This window comes from Cetorhinus maximus, chromosome 18 (genome assembly GCF_964194155.1).
Source record: "Cetorhinus maximus chromosome 18, sCetMax3.hap1.1, whole genome shotgun sequence".
NCBI classification, from domain to species: domain Eukaryota; kingdom Metazoa; phylum Chordata; class Chondrichthyes; order Lamniformes; family Cetorhinidae; genus Cetorhinus; species Cetorhinus maximus.
Window position 1 is genome coordinate 30,168,296 of NC_135896.1, and position 18,893 is coordinate 30,187,188.

The 18,893-nt window shown below is 41.4% G+C and overlaps 2 protein-coding genes across 6 annotated transcripts in view; one reads left to right on the top strand and one right to left on the bottom strand.

Annotated features, from left to right (window-relative positions):
• The window catches only part of mis18bp1 (MIS18 binding protein 1), a 72,627-nt gene extending 71,005 nt beyond the window's left edge, over nt 1-1,622 (bottom strand). For 2 of the 4 annotated variants that reach the window (XM_078562329.1, XM_078562326.1), the window contains exon 1: nt 1,467-1,622. The gene's annotated coding sequence lies outside the window, so the exon portion shown is untranslated. The remainder of the gene's footprint in view (nt 1-1,466) is intronic. The other 2 variants (XM_078562328.1, XM_078562327.1) reach the window with 1 other exon arrangement.
• A 5-nt stretch (nt 1,623-1,627) lies between these two features.
• Nucleotides 1,628-18,321, top strand: LOC144693038 (uncharacterized). 2 transcript variants are annotated; one of them, XM_078562333.1, is made up of 6 exons: nt 1,628-1,728; nt 4,083-4,170; nt 5,485-6,241; nt 9,444-9,665; nt 15,885-16,104; nt 17,903-18,321. In XM_078562333.1, exons 3-6 carry the CDS (start codon nt 5,560-5,562, stop codon nt 18,105-18,107), a joined length of 1,329 nt encoding a protein of 442 aa, XP_078418459.1. In that variant the 5' UTR covers nt 1,628-1,728; nt 4,083-4,170; nt 5,485-5,559; the 3' UTR covers nt 18,108-18,321. The 2 variants fall into 2 exon arrangements, with proteins under 2 accessions (XP_078418459.1, XP_078418460.1); XM_078562334.1 differs by lacking the exon at nt 4,083-4,170 and having other exon boundaries at nt 1,631-1,728.
• The last annotated feature ends 572 nt before the right edge of the window (nt 18,322-18,893 follow it).

The window sequence follows — 18,893 nt, forward strand, 5'->3', positions numbered from 1 at the left end:
TAATTCAGGTAACAGGACTTCGTGCATTTGTTCCTGAAGTAAAAAGTTGTATTTTATATTATAATTCTCAGGTTCAAGAAACATAGGATGGTTAGCACACAAAAGGTAATTCAGCTCATCGAGCCCATGCCAGCACTCTGCAAGAGCAAAATGCTGCAAATTGGGAAAAAACAGAAAATACTCAGCAGGTCAGGCAACATTTGTTGAGAGAGAAATGGGGTTACCGTTTCAGGTCTGTGATCTTCCAAGCTCTGTTGAAAGGTCACAGACCTGAAACGATAACTCTGTTTCTCTCTGCATAGATGTTGCCTGACCTGCTGAGTATTTCCAGCATTTTGTGTGTTTATCATTCCAGGAGCAATCCAGCTAGTTTCACTCCCCCATTCCCCTGCAATTTTTCCCCTTCAAAATGCTTATCTAATTCCCTTTTAAAAGCATTGGTTGTGATCTGCCTCTCAGGCTGTGCATTCCAGATCATAACCAATTGCTAAGTTTTTCCTCATGTCGCTTCAGTTCTTTTGTCAATCAACTTAAGCCTGTTTTCCCCAGGTCTTGGCTCTTGCACCAATGCGAACAGTTTCTCTATCTACTCTGTCTAGACCCCTCAAGATCTTGAACACCTCTATGTTGAAATCTCCTATCAACCTTCTGCAAGGAGAAAACAAACATAGCTTCTCCAGTCTACCTACACAATTGAAGTCCCTCATCCCTGGAACAATTTAGATCTCTGCTGCAGCCTCTCTAAAGCCTTCACATTTTTCCTAAAGTACAGTGCTCAGAATCAAACACAATATTCCAGCTGTGGTCAACCAGTATCCATAACAGTTATCATAACTTCCTTGCTTTAATACCCCATGCCTCTGCGGGCTTATGTTTCATCAAGATACACGCTGCACCAGGGACCATGACAAGTTTGTTCACTGTAGTGACTGGTGACACTAAACCCCTAGAAATCTAGTGCAATGGGCCAAAAAAATGGGACAAGTCAACCCTCAGATGTCTGAGTGAATCAATCCAGCTGTGTGGGCGATTTGGACTGGCTAACCTCGCTCAATAACCTGCAGATGTGGAGCGAGTCGATATTCTTCTCACCCCCTTTCTCCTCTCCCCAGACCCAGATCACCAAATTAAGCCAAACCCCCAACTCGGAACTGACTCACGGCGAGACAAGTAGCTCTGGTCAACCATGTCTCCATTCAAAGGGAACTGCTCCAACTTTTCTGACCATTTTTCCTGCTTATCTCCAGTTTTGTTGTTGTTGTTTAGTACGGAGGCGAGCGGTCTGCGCAGGCCCAGCTCGAGTTGGGGTCCGGAGCGGCTCACCCTGCCGCCGCCGTCCGCCATTTCCAACCCGCGACCCTGTCGGTGCCGAATCTCCGTTCCTCAGGGTGGTTCCCTCCCCCCCCTTTTAGCCGGTGACTGTGTCGAGCACCGGCTCCAAGAACAATCGAGCAACCGTTACTCACCCGCGCGCCGCTGGCTCCCGCGACAACCATTTCAAAACCCCAAAAAGACGTTAGGGATTTTCGAATCCAAGCCCTCAGCTTCTGATTGGCGCTCGGACCTGTGACGCGATTCGCCGCCGAATGAGCGAACGTGACATCACAAACGGCGCGGACCCAATGCCTGGCGTCGCGTGCGTAGGCTGGACGGCGCGCGGCTCCAACGGGAAGAGCGTCCTCCCCAGCCTCTGGCAGAAGAGTTCAAGCAGGCGAGAGACATGTGTTGGTGTGTGCTTTATCGAAATTCTTTGTGTGTCATACAAAAATGCAACTTTGTTTTTTAGTGTGCTTTCTTAAAATAAAGTATATGAGATCTATGGCTTTATAAATTGAGGCATAGAGTACAGAAGGAAGAAAGTTACGTTGAAAACCTTTATAAACTCTGGTTAGGCCTAAGTTGGAGTAATGTGTCCCATTCTGAGAAAACAAACACTCCTTAGGGAAGAGGGCAAGGGTTTGGGGAGGAGATCTATCAGAAAGATATCGGAAAGAAGGGCCTTAAGTTCTGTGGGGAGACTGATGAAGTTGTGATTGTTCTCCAAAGAAGAGGGTAATTATTGGAGGTGTTCAAAGCTATGAGGGGTTTAATAAGGTAAATAAAGAGAATCTGTTTCTATAGGGTTTCAATCAGGGGGCACAACTTTAAGATAATTGGTAGAAGAACCAAAGGGAAGATAACCATATATTTTTTTTAAAACAATGTTTTTTTTTATATGTCTTCATGGGTTGTGGGTATCGCTGGCTAAGCCAGCATTTATTGCCCACCACTAATTGTCCTTGATAAGGAGGTGGTGAGCTGCCTTCTTGAACCACTGCAGTCTATGTGGTGTAGGTACACCCACAATGCTGTTAGGGAAGGAGTTCCAGGATTTTGACCCAGCAACAGTGAAGGAACAGCGATAAATTTCCAAGTTAGGACGGTGGGTGGCTTGGAGGGGAACTTCCAGGTGGCGGTGTTCCCATGTGTCCGCTGCCCTTGGCCTTCTAGATGGTAGTGGTCGTGGGATTAGAAAGTGCTATCTAAGGAAGCAAGTTCCTGCAGTGCTTCTTGTAGATAGTACACACTGCTGCTACTGTGTGTCAGTGGTGGAGGGAGTGAATGTTTGTGGATGGGTGCCAATCAAGCAGGCTGCTTTGTCCTGGATGGTATCAAGCTTCTGAGCCTTGTTGGAGCTGCACTCATCCAGGCAAGTGGAGAGTATTCCATCACACTCCTGACTTGTGCTTTGTAGATGGTGGACAAGCTTTGGGGAGTCAGGAAGTGAGTTACATGCAGCAGGATACTGAGCCTCTGACCTTGTAGCCTCAGTATATATGATCTGGAATACAGCTGTTGCAAGGGAAGATGACCATATTTTTTTTTAAAACAATGCTTTTTATATGTCTTCATGAGTTGTAGGATAGCAGACTCAATAGTAACATTCAAAAAGGAATTGGAATATATGACCTGCAAAGGAAAATAAAAGTATAGGGCTGTGGGGAAAGAGCAGCGGATGGAACTATTTGGATAAGTCTTTCAAAGAGCTGACACAGGCACAATGGGCCAAATAGCTGCTTTCTGTACTGTTAGATTTGGTGATTCTTTAAGATTATGTTGGAACTTAGTCTTTTTAAGTAAATACCTTTATTTTATCTTAATGAGTACTTTTAAAGTTTATAATTTGCAAAATTGTTGCAAATGATGGCCTGAAACGATGCTTTGTTACCTCTTGACTTGACTATTCCAACGCACCCCTGACTGGTCTCCTACATTCTGCCCTTTGTAAACATGTTATCCAAAACTCTACTGCCCGTGTCCTAACTTACAGCAAGTTTCATTACCCTATCACTACTGTGCATGCTGACCTACATTGGCTACCAGTCAAGCAATGTCTTGATTTGAAACTTCTTATCCTTGTTTTCAAATCCGTCCATGGTCTCTCCCCTTCCTATCTCTATAATCTCCTCCAGCACCACAACCTTCCGAGATATCTGTGCTCCTCTAATTCTGGCCTCTTATGCATCCTCAATTGCTTTGGAATACTCTCCTGATACCTTTCCACTTTGAGGACACTCCTTAAAAACCAGCTATTTGACCAAGCCTTTAGCCATCTTGACCTAATATTTCCTTACGTGGCTTGTGTCATACTTTATAATGCTCCTGCGAAACACCTTGGGGAGTTTCATATTGTTAAAGGTGCTATATAAATGTAAGTTGTTGAAATCATGGGACTTGTAATTTTAAAAACATACAAAGTGGGACTGGAAATTGAATTTTGTGTCTTGATATGAAGTAAACAAATTTGTGGATACTATGCAGTTAAAAGTAAAATTATAAGTATGTGCAGTATGGTGCAGTTGAATAATGAGTTGGTTTTGTAGCTGCAGGTCTCAACAGTAAAAATTATTTGCTTAGCATGACACCTTTCAATACCTCGGGGTGTCTCAAAGAGCTGTACTTTTGATGTCTCTTTTTAATGATTGCAGATATCATTTGGCAGTACAGAGGTTGAATATTGCTGGAAAGAGAGACATGTTGCCGAAGCTTTTCCTTTAGCACTCAGGACAAATTTTAAACAATCATTACAATTTATACTACAGGAGGAAAGGGGGCTGATTGATTGGCGTTGCATGGAGAATGCAACATGGAACTATAGGCTTTCCAAGCTCTCGTGTCATTTCAAAAAAGGCACAAGGCTTGAACATTCCTTTTGTTTGCAGAGAATGGGTCCTTGTGTACAAATGTATGTTGCTTCCAGAAAATGTAAATGAGCCATGTTAGGAGCTTGACTGATTATCTAAAATTGGTTGTTAGTGTAGCTATTAGCACACTTAGGATTGTTCAGGAATCGCGGAATCACATCTAACAGTAGACATTTTGTTTTGGGTTTTGCAAGTGCGGGCTGGTTGAGTACAATCTGTACTCTGCCTATTATGAACAACTGACGAAATATGCTGTCTGATACGATCAGCCAGTTGCTGGGATGTACGGCTACGTACCTGGCATCACAATAGAACTGAAATTCATACGTGACTTTGTTCAATTGTATGGTAGGCAGAACCTTTTGGACTGATGGCAACATCCTCTTAGTGGAAAATACCACTTGCCACTGCATAGTAGCAGTGTGAAACAGCTTGCCTAAGTTGTTGTTCAAATTTTTCAGGTACTTTGCCTTTCCAGGGTAATTTGAGGTAGACCGGGCACTTTGACTTGCCAACTAATCAGCACCCTCTTCAGTAGTGCAAATTGTTGTGATCATTTGAAATTTGGCATTCTCCTCTTGCACTCAACAGGACAAATACAAGAAGCTTTGGCATCATGTCTTGTTTTTTATCAAGATTGCAAATGTAGTAACCAATTTGGTCACAGCAAGGTCACAAGGAGCAATGAGATAAAATAACTGGATCATTTATTATAGTGGTGTTGGTTGAGAGAGAACTGCTGCTGTCCTTTCAATAGTGCCATGGGATATTTTACATCCACTTGAACAGACAGACCTTGTTTAAGATCTCAGCTAAAAAACAAGCTCCTCTGATAGCGCAGCAAACTGTCTATGTACTGAGTATCAGCCAAATTATGTTGTTAATTCTCTGACTCTCATTTATTCATAGGTTATGAAGCTAGCTAGTGAAAAATTGAAGGAAATGGGAGTTAAAAGGTGGTCCAAGATACTGTGAAGTGATGTGAATTGGACCGAAATTCTGTGATTTGATCTGCGATTACGGTGGGTTGATGCGTAAGAAACAGGAACATCTTCACTTGGAAGGAGGGGACAATGTATGAGTAGTTATCCGTTGCTACTTTTGTACACTGTTGTTCTAAGACAACAAAATAAATTTGATTGGTTGTAAAAATTGAGAACAGCAAATATATTTTGTGTAATAGAATGCACAGAGAATGGAAATTTATCTGAATCTAAATATAAATTTCAATGAAAGCTAATATCGTAATACATTGAAGAGCCATTGTCAAGTACTGAAGTATTTTCTTGTTTTCCTGTAGGTGTTAATATAGAAAATGCTGGTGCAGAAGCAAAGAATTGGACGCATTAAGGAAGCTTAGGATCTTACTGCCAACATGACAAAAGTGGGTCATCATTGGTTAAACCTACCTCAGGATATATTGTTAGAAGTATTTAGATATTTAACTGCTGAAGAGAAGGCAAACATTCGTGCAACCTGCAAGTACTTGCAACAGTTAGTCGATCACCCTACTTTATGGACGAACAGTACTATTGTCCTGAAAAGTTTACAAAGCTGTAACTCCCTTTTTTGGAGAACATTAAGAAAGAGGCGAATAAGATCTGTGGTGATTAAGGAAGCAGCACAGAAGCGATGGCAGAGGATGGTGGATTTACTTCCTGATCTGACAGCTGTTACTATTGATGTAAAAAAGAACCTGGAAAGTCTACGCACTTTGAGATCACTCACAAACTTACAGAAATTGCAGCTGAGAAATAAATTACAAGTGCTGGATCAAGAGCTGCTAAGAGAAGTGGCTTTCTTCAAACAACTGACTCACTTGGTTTTATGCACTTCAGTGTTTATTCAGAACAGTTCTTTGTGCCACCTTGCAGAATTAACAAAATTGCAAGCATTAACTCTTCACGCTAGACAGAAAAGTCCTTCTTTGACATCACTTCAATATGTTTTGTTTCGATTGCCAAAGCTGAGAGAGCTGTCATTGAGTTCTGTGGACAAATGGGAGAATTTATCATTGTGTTTTACTTCACCAGAAATGACAAATTCTAAACTGACAGGTAAGAAAAAGATTGGGGGAAAGAATTGTTCTGGTGATTTTATAAGGAAATATAGAAATAACAGACAGGAAAAGACCCCATGATTCATCTAACAAATGCCATTTAGTTGTGATGCTACCTACTCACCTGGAGCCACCTTGGCTGAGGCAAAGCTTCTGGAGGGAGAAACAGTATTAACGTTTCAGGTTGATGACGTTTCACCCAAACTGGAAAAGTTAGAAATGTAATAGATTTTAACTAAGTGAAAGCGGGGAAGGTAGGAAAAGGAACAAAAGGGACGATCTCTGTTAGAGTGGAAGGCAGGAGAGATAAATGACAAAAGGGTTCATGGTGCAAGGCTGAACGGAGTGGCAATGGGAGAAGTAAAGAAACGAGACCTGTCTAGAGGAGATATGAATGGCAGGATCTTGAACAGCTACTCCTGAAAGCAAAAAAAAGAAAAAAAACCAAAGCCAGCAAAAAAATGGCTGATCTGATTGTAGCCTCCTGCCTACCTCTGATAACCTTTCACCCCCTTGTTAATCAAGAATCTATCTAGCTCTGCCTTAAAAATATTCAAAGACCCTGCTTCCACTGCCTTTTGAAGAAGAGAATCCCAAAGACTCGAGTAACAGCACCTCATCTTTGACTAGTCCCTTCATAGCTTTCTGAACTCAACATAAGAGTTGAACAATTTTAGGTTGCAGCATCTGCCCTCATTTTATTTCCCATTTCTTCACTGGTTTTGTTTTTTTCCCTTTTTTTGCTTTCAGACAGTAGCTGTTCAAGATCCTGCTATTCACACCTCCTTTGGACAGATCTCTTGTTTCTTTACTTCTCCCATTACCACTCCCTTCGGCCTTGCACCATGAACCCTTTTGTCATTTAATCTCTCCCTCTGAGAGAAAAAGAAATTCTCCTCATCTGTCTTAAATAAACAACCCCTTTATTTTTAAACTGTGACCCCTAGTTTTAGATTCTCCCACAAGAGGAAACATCCTCTCCACATCCACTCTGTCAAGACCCTTCAGGATCTTAAAGGTTTCGATGAAGTCACCTCTTACTCTTCTAAACTTTAGTGGATACAAGCCTAACCTGTCCAACCCTTCCTCATAAGACAACCCGCCCATTCCTGTATTAGTCTAGTAAATCTTCTCTGAATTGCTTATAATGTATTTACGTCTTTCCTTGAATAAGGAGACCAATACTGTACACAGTGCCCCAGATGTGGTCTCACCAGTGTGCTAAATTGAAAGAGGTATAAGTAAATTGTTACTTCGCCTGGAAGGAATATTTGGGGTATTGGACAGTTAGAAGGGAGGAGGTAAAAGGATAGGTGTTGCATTTCCTGCACTTGTATGGAAAGGTGCCATGGGAAAGGGAGGGTGTGGTGGGAGTAATTGAAGAATGGACCAGGGTGTTATGGAGGGGACAGCTTGCGGAAAGGGGAGTAGATCGGAAGATGTTAGGTGGTGTCCTCATGTATCAGCTATCTTATTCTTCTAGATGGTAGGTGGGTTTGGAAGCTGCTGTCTAAGGAGCCTTGGCAAGTTGCCAGAATGCATTTTGTAGATGCTATGCACTACTGTCATTGTGCACTGGTGGTGGAGGAAGCAAATGTTTAGGTTGGTGGGTGAGGTGCCAATCAAGTGGGCTCCTTTGTCCTTGATGACATTGAGCTTCTTCAGTGTTGTTGGAACCACATTCATCAGACTCCTTGTAGCTGGTGGACTGGCTTTGGGGAGTGTGGGAGTTGTTACTTGCTGGAGAATTCTGTGACCTGTTCTTGTATTTATGGTATTTATATGATTGGTCCAGTTAAGTTTCTGGCCAATGGTGACCCCAGGATGTCGATGGTAGGGGATACAGCAATGGTAATGCCATTGAAAATTGAAAATTACTTGGCACTTAGCAGCCCAAGCCTGAGTTTTGTCCAGGTCCTGCTGCATTGAGACATGTACTGCTTCATTAGCTGAGGAGTAGCAAATGGTACTGAACACTTGTAATCATCAGAGAACATCTCCGCCTCTGATCTTATGATGGGGATGACTTGTTGTTAGATGCCTTTTAAAATACTCATTGTTTACCACCACCTCCAAGCCGTGTCGTTAATTTTTACCAGCGATATTCCCTGCTTTTTCCCCTCTCAATGTTTACACCCTCATCTTTGGTGACTTTAAACTCGATCTCGGCTCCCCTTGCTTGCTTCCTGCTTAATGTTCTGTGCTGCTGTCCTCTCAAAACTCTTGCTCCATGTATCCTCGCCTATCCATTAGTCCTTGCCACACCTTGACCTCACAGTGGCCTCTACTTCCACGCTCTCAATCATTGTTAAGGCCATTTCCAACTACTCCACCCATACCTCTGTCTAGCCACTTTCACCTCAACCTCTTTGTGTTTTCCACTGGAAAAAAAATCTAATCCCCCAGGTTGCTTACAAATGCACTTCCAAGCTCCTGATTGCCTGGCCTTTACTCTACGTTTGCCACAATCCTTCTGCAGCTGTTGATTTGCGCATCTGCTCTGGACAAAACATTTACTGTTCCCCATCTGGTACAGGCCTCTATATTTGCTCCTTCAAGTTAAGCGTTGCAAAGGTGAATGTATCTGGCATACAACTAATTTAACTATCAACAGATCTGTCTGAATCACATCATGTTCTACTGGATGCCTCTCTTTGTGAAAAATAACCATGACTTGAGGATGATAACCATGAGCAATTCTCCAAACAGATGTCTGCCCTTTTTACAGCATTGTAATGGTCCTGACCAAAGTCACAAATCATATTCTCAGCTGCTCTGATTATGGTGCATTATACGCCCTTATCCTCCCTGCAGCCTTTGACACTGTCAACCACACTATTCTCATTCAAGTTGCTTTTCCATATTCAGCTAGGTGAGACTATCCTTGTTTAGTTCCATTCTTGCTTATCAGAAAAAAGCTAGAGTATCTCTAACAAAGGCATCTGACAGGAGCATGTGTCTATTTACACAACTTTGTGGTCTTAAAGAGCTGAAATTAATACAACTGTCATAGCAGTGGAATAATACACTACATGGTATAATTCAACTCTTGTGGTAAAACAACATTATCACTGACTAACCATGAACAATGCCATGGGAGCTCCGTTAGTTTAATGAGATTCTGAAAACTAAAGTAGCAATGTTAGTTGGGAATAAAGCCCTCTAGCACATGCATCAAAAGCACAATGTTTGTTTTACAGGATGTGATGGTTTTGAGCCACATTGCATTCCACATCTTCAGTTAGAGAAGCTGAGCTTGTTGAATATCATCAATGGCCCGCTGTCTGAGGCAGCACTCCAGCAGCTGTCGAATGTCTGTAGCCTTTCTGTGAGCCTCAGCAAGCCACCCATATCAATGAACAGCAATTTTGTGCACAGCATGTTGGAGAACTTGCCAAGTATCATTGAATTGGAACTTAGCTGTAAGTAGATTTTTGCAAGTAAACTTATCTCATGTATAGCTGTTTCCCTGTGAAGCAAGGAATCTGGTAAAATTGAGTGTGTCTCCTACTATTAAAAGTTATTTTTGATATTACCCCATGACTGATTTCCTGGTGAATATTGGAATGTGTTTATAATAAGATGTGCCCGAATTGTATTCTATTTTTGGCTCATTCACTGTGTTTTCTACATTTTAAAATTCACTTGCAGTGTTGCTACTTCAGTAAGGACATTTTTTTTTGTAATCATTGATCATGACTCTAATTAAAGAATCAATGGAATCTGCAGAACTGCTGAACATTTCTAAGTGCATCAAAGGGATGCCATTGTACACTTGCCATTGTCTCAGTCAAACACTCACTTATCCAAGTTTCGTCCTTTAGACTGCCATAAGGGGGTATCCTGGAAGAAAACATGTTAATGTAGGATTTCTGATTGGCATTATTATAATAGTGACTTTTGCACCATTTAACAGCCATAATAATTTGTATTTATCTAGCTCCTTTAAACGTAGGGGCAAAAGGAGCAAGATATTTCACGAAAGCATAAGGAAGAAATGGATGCTGAGCCGAGGAGGTGAAGAGGCAAAGGGTTTTAGGGAGGGAATTCTAAAGCATGGATCCTAAGTATCTGAAAGCACATCTGCCAGTGATGGGGTGAAAGGGTGAGGTTGATGGAGGAGCTACACAAAAGCCGGCATTAGAGGAACAGAGCGTTCGGAGGTGACTGGTAGGCAGGAGGCAGTTAGAGATAGAGGAGTGGATTAAAGGATAGTTAATTTGTTTTAAACAGATTAATAATGGCATAAGAATAATACTCAAAAGATAATTTTAAAAATCCCTTATGTAGAGCCTTCCTAGGCAGAAAGTTTCAGTGACAACACAAGGTTACCATCAAATGGACCTTGGTATGGTCACGTCAGGCAGTAAGTAACCTGTACGGAAAATGTTTCAGATTTTTCTTTTTCTTTGGAAGTAACCTTGCTGTTTGTGATAGATAAATAAGGTAAAAAGAACTCTGGGTAAGGGGGTCTCCCATTTAGGCCTGAGATGAGAAATTTCTTCACTCGGGGGAATTGTGAATCTGAATATTGTTGAAAAGAGAGACTTTTGTCGCAGTTTTTCATCTTGCGCTCATCAGAACAAACACAAGAATGCAAAATTTCAAACAACAATTTATACTACAGGAAAAAAGGGTGCTGATTGGTTGGTAAGCCGACTCTGGCTGAGGCGTTGCCGTGGAGAAAGCAATGGGGAACTATAGGCTCCCTGGTATTCCAAAAAAGGCGCAAGGCTTGAACATATTCCTTTTGTTTGCGGAGAACAGGTCCCTGCATGTGAATGTATGCCGCTTCTGGCAAATGTAAATGTGTCACGTTACGAGCTTGGTTGTTCGTAATAGGCAGAATACAGATTGTACTTAACCAGCCCACACTTGCAAAACCCAAAACAAAACATCTGTTGTTAGATGTGATTGTACGATTGCTAAACAATCCTGAGTGTGCTAATAGCTACACTAACAACCAATTTTAGATAATCAGTCAAGCTCGTAACTTACCTTTGCTAGAAGCCTCATATACGCATATGTAGGGACCCCCTTCTCTGCAAACAAAAGGAATATGTTCAAACCTTGCACCTTTTTACAATTACATGGGCGCTTGGGGAGCTTATAGGTCCCTGTTACTTTTTCTAAGGCATCGCTTCAGCCAGCCAGAGTCAACTTGCCAACTAATCAGCACCCTTTTCTCCTGGAGCTAAACCATTGTGACCGTTTGAAATTTGGCATTCTTGCATTTGTCCTGACGAGTGCAAGATGAAAAGCTTTGGCATCATATCTCTCTTTTCAGCAATATTCAAGTTCTGTACTACCAAGCGATAATTGTGAATTTGTGGATGTTCAGTGTTGAATATCGATAGATGTTTGGACTCGCAGGGAAATTAAGAGATATGGGGATCAAGTGGGAAAATGGAGTTGAGATCAAAGATCAGCTGTGCTCTTATTGAATGGTACAGTGGGGTCAAAGGGCTGTATGGCCTAATCCTGCTCCTTATTTTTTAAGTTCTTGTTAGGATAATGTAGTGGTGGTAAGCAATCCACCTATATCCCTTTTTCTCTGGTTCTTCCTTTACTACCCATAAAACCAATAATCTACTACTTGGGTGAAAAAGAAAACCTATCTATTCCCAGGCATTTCCTAATCCTCCCTCCTGGTCTAGTCTCTAGGTGGCTGTTCTACATGGAACTAGACAGTGCCTTGCATGGTGTCCCAAAATATGACAAACTCGTCTTACCCTGAGTTTTCAGTGCCAGAGTTGGACGTGATTACTCGGTCTGGAACAAGACGATCAGGAAAGAGGAGGTAGGACAATCCAACTCCAGTGGCATCTTACTCTTGAATAAATGTGCTGAGTATGAGCTCCTTATTACCAAAATCATGTTTTGCAAACGCAACAGTTAGAAAACCACCTGGCAGCACCCCATTCCAAACAATGGCACCTGAAAGGCCATGTCATCGTCTGCGCCCGAGACCGAAGAGATGTCCACATAACGAGCGATGCCTGGTACCTACAACTACTGGACTGACCACTGTCTTGCAAGGTCGATAATGAACTTCAGATCCACTCGATGTCAGCATAGGCAGACGAAGGCTGCCCAAGGGAGATTCATCATGATCTCCCTCCAGGAAAAGACTATCTGTGAGGTGTTCCAGCAAGCCTTCCAGTCCAAGCTCTCCGTTCTTCCTAAAGCCAGTGCATCTGTTGCGGCCATCTGGAATGGCCTCAAGACTGACTTCCTTTCGGCCTGCGCTGAATCACTGTGCTCCACTAGTTGTCGCCACCAGGACTGGTTCCATGATAACACAATTGCAAACATGCTAAATTAGAAGAGAACTGCCTTCCCCTATAGCAGTGACCCCAGAAACAGTTCCTTAAAAGCCTGTTCAAAGAAATGTATCAATTCCAGGGCTGCATTTGAATGCTGATAAGACAAAGGTCCTCCTCCAGCCAAAACCAGGGCTCACACCAAGTCCCCTCAGCATTACAGCTGCGGATTGCCATCTGGAGACAGTCGACCACCTCTGCTATCTCGGTAGCCACTTGTCCCAGTCAGTAACCATTGAGTTGGAAATCCTGCACAGGATCCAGTGTGTGAACTTTTCCTTTGGGAAGCTGCTCAAACAATTCTTCACTAACCATAGCCTGCAGACAGACATACAGTTAGCAACCTACAAAGGCAGTTGTCCTCCCGAAACTCCTCTATGACTGCGAAATCTGACTGATGTATCTCCAACACCTGAGAAATCTTGAGACACACGATTAGCACTGCCTAGTGAAGATCCTATGTATCACCTGGATGGAACACCATGTGAACGGGAGCATCCTCCAGGAAGCAGGCATCCTGAGCATAAAGGTGACCATTCTTGCGCAGCAACTGCACTGGACAGGCCACTGCATCAGAATGCTGAACACTCACCTTCCAAAGTGCACTCTCCTAGCTCGCAACTGGTCAAAGATTACGGGACGGCCAGCAGAAACGTTTCAAAGATACCCTGAAAGCCTACTTGGAGAGTGCACTGGATTGCCCATGATGCGAGCCCCACTTCACCAAGGTGTACCTGGTTTTGAAGCAGGATGGATGATGAAGGATGGAGACCCAAGAGGAAGATGAAAGCACAAGAAGTTGTGCAATCCCTCATCGACCATGGACTGACTGACTGCCAAAGTGGAATGTAGATTTTGGATTTTTTTTTTTGTTTCTCCCTTAGCATTTAACTTTCCCTTTTCCACTTCCTTTACCTTGTACTGACTTCACTCAGCCTTCGCTTTCTCTCCCCCTTTCTTTTTCTGTCTCTTGCCAGGACTCCACGGCAAGCGTCCTCCTCACTGCAAGGGACCGCCATTAGTTAGGTGGTGTATGAAAGTAATCCAGGCCTTGCACCTACTTTAATTTTATTTTTTTTCCTCTCTCTTCCCTGCTGTCTCTGTATGCTTCATCTACATTTGAAATCTTCCTCTCATGGTAAGATTGGGAACTTGCTCTCGGGAATAAAATCTGCATTTGATAGCTTGCATTCTATCATGAATTAGAGCAGAAATATGTTGCACCCATGTTATCAGAAAAATTTGGTTGGTCCTGTTTGCATCTCGCCTCCTATAAGTAGATGATAATTATGCAGCAGTGAAACCCTAAGCGTTCTGGGTAAGTGGTAATGAATGGCCTGAAAATGGAAGAGAGAGTTTTTCAAAAACAATTTGTAAATGACAGAACATCCAGAGTTTGAAATACTAAAGCCATAATTACTTAAAAAGGTGATTAGTATGACATAATGTGTTTAAAACTCCCTCTAGTCTATTTATTAATCTAAGGTTGGTCATTGGTTTAGAGAATATTGGTTTTTTTCCCCCAGATGTTTGGAACAATGTTTGTGGGTTCAGTATTGATTGGTGAGCGTTCTATAAAGTTGAATGGTGAAAATTTGAAATAACAATGGAAAATGCTGGATTAGTCATTTGAAAGAGAAAGAAGAAAGTATTTGCATTTATATAACACCTTATCACACCTTCACATCGTTCCAAAGTTTATCACACTCCATGTTGTTTTTAAATGCAGTCACTGTTGCAAAGACAACATAGTAGTCAATTTGTGCACAATAACTTACTAAATAATTTGTTTTGATGAAAGCAAAATACCGTGGAAATCTGAAATAAAAACGAAGTGCTGGAAAAACTCAGCAGGTCTGGCAGCATCTGTGGAGAGAGAAACAAAGTGAATGGTTCGCGTACAATCTGACTCTTTGGCAGAGTCTTCAGTTCCGAAGAAGAGCCATATTGTACTCCAAACGTTAACTCTGTTTCTCTCTGCAAAGGTGCTGCCAGGCCTGCTTAGTTTTTCCAGCATTTTGATTTTTATTGTTTTTGATGATGTTGGTTGAGGGAGGAATGTTGACAGAACATCATGATAGCTCCTATTTCTTCAAATAGTGACATAATATCTTTTAGGTTCACCTGAGCGGACACACAGGATTTTGGTTTAACATTTGACACTTATACGGTGGCATTTCCAAAACACACTTGCTGCACTGAAGTATTAGCCTAAATTATCTCCTTAGAGCAGAGTAGATTGAGAGATTTGGTAGAGGTGCTCAAAATACTGAATGGTTTTAATAGAGTTGATAAGCAGCAACGGTTTCCAATGCAGAAGGATCGGTAATTAGATGGTATAGATTTAAGGTGATTGGTAAAAGGACTAGAATAACATGAAGATACTTTTCTTTTTACACAGCAGGCTGTTGTGACCTGGAATGTGCTACCTGAAAGTGCGGTGGAAGCAGATTCAGTAGTATTATTCAAATAAGAATTGGATAAGTACTTGGAGAGAAAAAAATTACAGCACTATAGGGAAAATACAGGCTAATAGAACTAATTGAATGTCTTTACCAAGAGCCGGCATTGGCACAATAAGCCAAATGGTTGCCTTATGTGCTGTGATATTCTATTCTATGTCCTAAAATTCTGGGGTCATGCTTGAATCCATGACCTTCCGAATAAAAGGTAGGAGTGCTATCGGCTGATTTGAGCTCATTTAGGGGAGATGGTAGTTTAGTGGTATCGCCACTGGGCTAGTAATCGAGAAGCCCAGGCAAATGCTCTGGGGGAAGTGGGTTCAATTCCCACCCCGGCAGCTGGAATTTAAACTCAGTAATGGCGATCATGAAACTATGTCCTTAAGGGAAGGAAACCTGCCGTCCTTACCTGGTCTGGCCTACATGTGACTCCAGGTCCACAGCAATATGGTTGACTCTTAACTGCCCCCTGAAATGGCCCAGTAAGCCACTTTGTTCAAGGGCAATTAGGGATGGGCAACAAATTATTATTGACGTCCGCATCCCATCAAAGAATTAAAAGAAAAGCACATTTTGAGTGGGATCTTTCATCGCTATTTCTGAAGAAGATTCCCATTGAAACTTTAACTTGGCTTTCCCTTTCAGATGTTGATTTGACCTACTGTGTGTCCAATATTTTCTTTTTATATAATTGCACTGAAGAGTTACAAAATTACCTATATTTCAACAAACTGTATGCATTTTCTTTTTGGCTGCTGACTTTATCAGATATATATATATAAGAGAAGTGCAGTACTGAAGGAAGATTTTTCCAATGGATTCATCTATTCATCATTTAAATTATATACCTTCCCAGGGAATGGACCTCTTGCTGAGTATGTGAAGATTTTACCTTCGGACCTCACAAGCTTGGATTTGATAAATTCAAGACTCTCTAATGTGGATGTGCAGCTTCTATCTGATTCTTCAGGAAAAACTCTTAAACATCTAGGTTTTGTGCTGTGCAGTGGTATTACTGAAATAATGTTAAAGAGATTGCCAAAACAGTTTCCTTTTCTGCAGAGCCTTGATCTTAGGTAAATTACATTGTGTATTATGTATTTTAAGTGCACATGAATAAAAGATTGTGGGTGATTCACAGTTTTTATAACCTTTTCTTAGCCTGGCACACCTAAATGCTCACCTTTGCTGAAGTTAACTCTGCAAAACCAGAGTTCAAATCTGGGATTATCCTAGCCTAATGGCTAAACATCAATCCAGCATGATGCTTCTACCTGCTGACCCATTGGGGAAACCCTGTCTCAACTGCTGTTTTTAAATCAGGATAGTTTTGCTAACTTGCAAAAGTACCTTTAATTGCAACAGAGAGAAATTTATGGGTGTTGACTTCAATTTCTAAAACTTGTTGCTAATTGATAGAGGCAGTACCAATTTCTAAATGTTACTGGTTTTTTTCTCTTTGCATTGCAATCGATGCACCCAGTAAGTAAAGAGAGAGCGCTACAACCACTATTTAGGCAGTCCTAAACATTAGCAGATGCAGTATCAAACATTTTTAGTTTATGATCAAGGGAGGAGACTCAGGAAAACAGTAATCATGATAAAATATTGCTTTCATTTATGAAAGGCTCTCCAAATACTGCATATTCTCATGTGGCACAAATAACATCATACCCAGTATTCAGTCTCTAAATTTTCTTCAGGTAACCTCTACAAGATGGAGTGTTTAGACAAACAGTAATACCACCTAGAGAAATTTCAAAACTATGAAAACTACATAGTTTCAGGCCATGTGCCAAATGGACACCATATCAGCAGTTTACCCACTTTGCTCATCCAGGCATTGAAGACAGGAGGCCCAAACCTCTTTCAGGTGCAGATCTCAGTAACATTTTCATGAAGAGCTGCAGATGCTCCTCTGCAGCTCCTTGATTTAATGAAGAAGAAAATTATCCAGACACTGCTATTAAGCAGGGCCTGTTGAGGGGCTGGTGGGGGAGGTGTTGATCGGAGTTGTAGTGGGGGGAGAAGACTGTACGCTGGAGGCAGCCAACACGCTAGCAGTGGGCTGATAGATTTTTGTGAAACTTGGAGGAGAACTGGCCCCCATAAAATTTCCTAAATTAATAATGCACATAGCTCTAGAGAGAGGCCTCCAGCGATTCCTTTAAGGACCACTGGTCTCAGTGCCTGGAGGAAATGGGACTGACAGGTGTTGCCCATTTCTCCTTGAAAGCTGCACTCAGGATCCTATAACTGACATAAGACCTCGATTTTGCATTTTGAAACAACTCCTGCATATTTTGGCAGGAGTGCTTAATGCCTATTTAAAGATCTACATGAAGGTTAATTCAGTCCAGCAGTTGGGTGCATAAAGTCGACACCAGGCTTTCAACTGTCAGTCATCAGATTTCCCTTTGAGAAACAAGAAATATGATCTATGAAAGAATGCTGACTTCGATCTTTGAGACTCACATTGCCAGAAGAAACTTGTTTTGATCCATTGTGAGATCAGAGAATTTAAAATATTTTTTCCCTCTTATTGGTGCTGGTTTTTTTAATATTTCTTGCCTCTCCCAGGAGATTATGTGGCCGTGGGGTGGGAAGTATCTAGCCATGATGCTGCAGGCATCACGAGTGTGGAGCAAATTTGGGCCAACTGTCTTTTCCTATTTTGTCATGTTCATATGTAAAACGTTAGGAGTGAATTCTCCTAATGGTGGCAGAGAATGGGAATTTTTTGCATTATCAACTCATTTTGGAAATTCTTTACTAACCAGTTGCTTAACTTTGTGAATGAAGGAAAATCTTTTGAGTTTTCTATAGCTTCTGTGAATTGTTACTGAACGACATGATATTTTTCTTCTTTTTCAGCGGGTGTAGATTGTTGAAACCGGATATTTTGCTTGGCTTCGTGGAGCTGGCTTTTCTAAAGGAAATCGTAATTTCAAACAATCCCCATCTAACTGATGCAATAATGAAGCAGTTTCGAACTTTAACTGACAACAGGGTGCACGTTGCTCAGAAGAACAAGAGAAATCACAGCCAATGTGATTGCAATTTTATTCTCAGTCTGTGAGTTGATGATATGAGGTTGGCTGAGAACTGAAGAAATGTCATGCACATGAACAGGATTGGATTGGATTTGACGGGTGGAAACCCATAAAGACAATTGATGCATTTATTGATATCTACATGTATAGTGGTTTTGAGCAGAAAAATGGCTATTGTCATAGTAGTGGAACAAGTTCTGTATAACTTAATGTTGTTTCATAAATACAACAGTTAACAGATTTATTTTTATTTGCCATTCTAAATCGGGTATACATGACCAATAGGGGGAACTATTGCTCAAGATACACATACACCTTTGGAATTTTGAAATTGCAATGATATTTTAGGACTATATGATATATTTCTCATTATGTAAACACATTGTCAGGTTTTTAAGATTATGTTTTCCATGTTTACCAGGGAATCTTTACTTGACAAAAGTAGAATTGATAAAGTTTTGTGGAGAATATTAGCAAAATATATGAAGTCATTTTGGCAAAGGAGGAGGCCATTTGGCCCATTGAGTTCATGCCAGCTCTCTGTAGAGCAACCTAGTCATTCCCATTGTCCCATTCTTTCCCCATAACCCTAGCATTACCAACAATGACCCAGCCTATTGTGAACATGAAAATCCATCACAGCTCATCTTGTAAGGACAGGAGGCAGCCCCCTGTGTAAAACTACAGGGTCATTTAAAGAAAAATTATATTCTTCTGCCTATCAATGAGGGACCTGATTTCTATTAAAAAGCATAAGAAGGCCAGGTCAGACAATGGGAATTTTATCATACAATAATTTTAATAGACAGCAG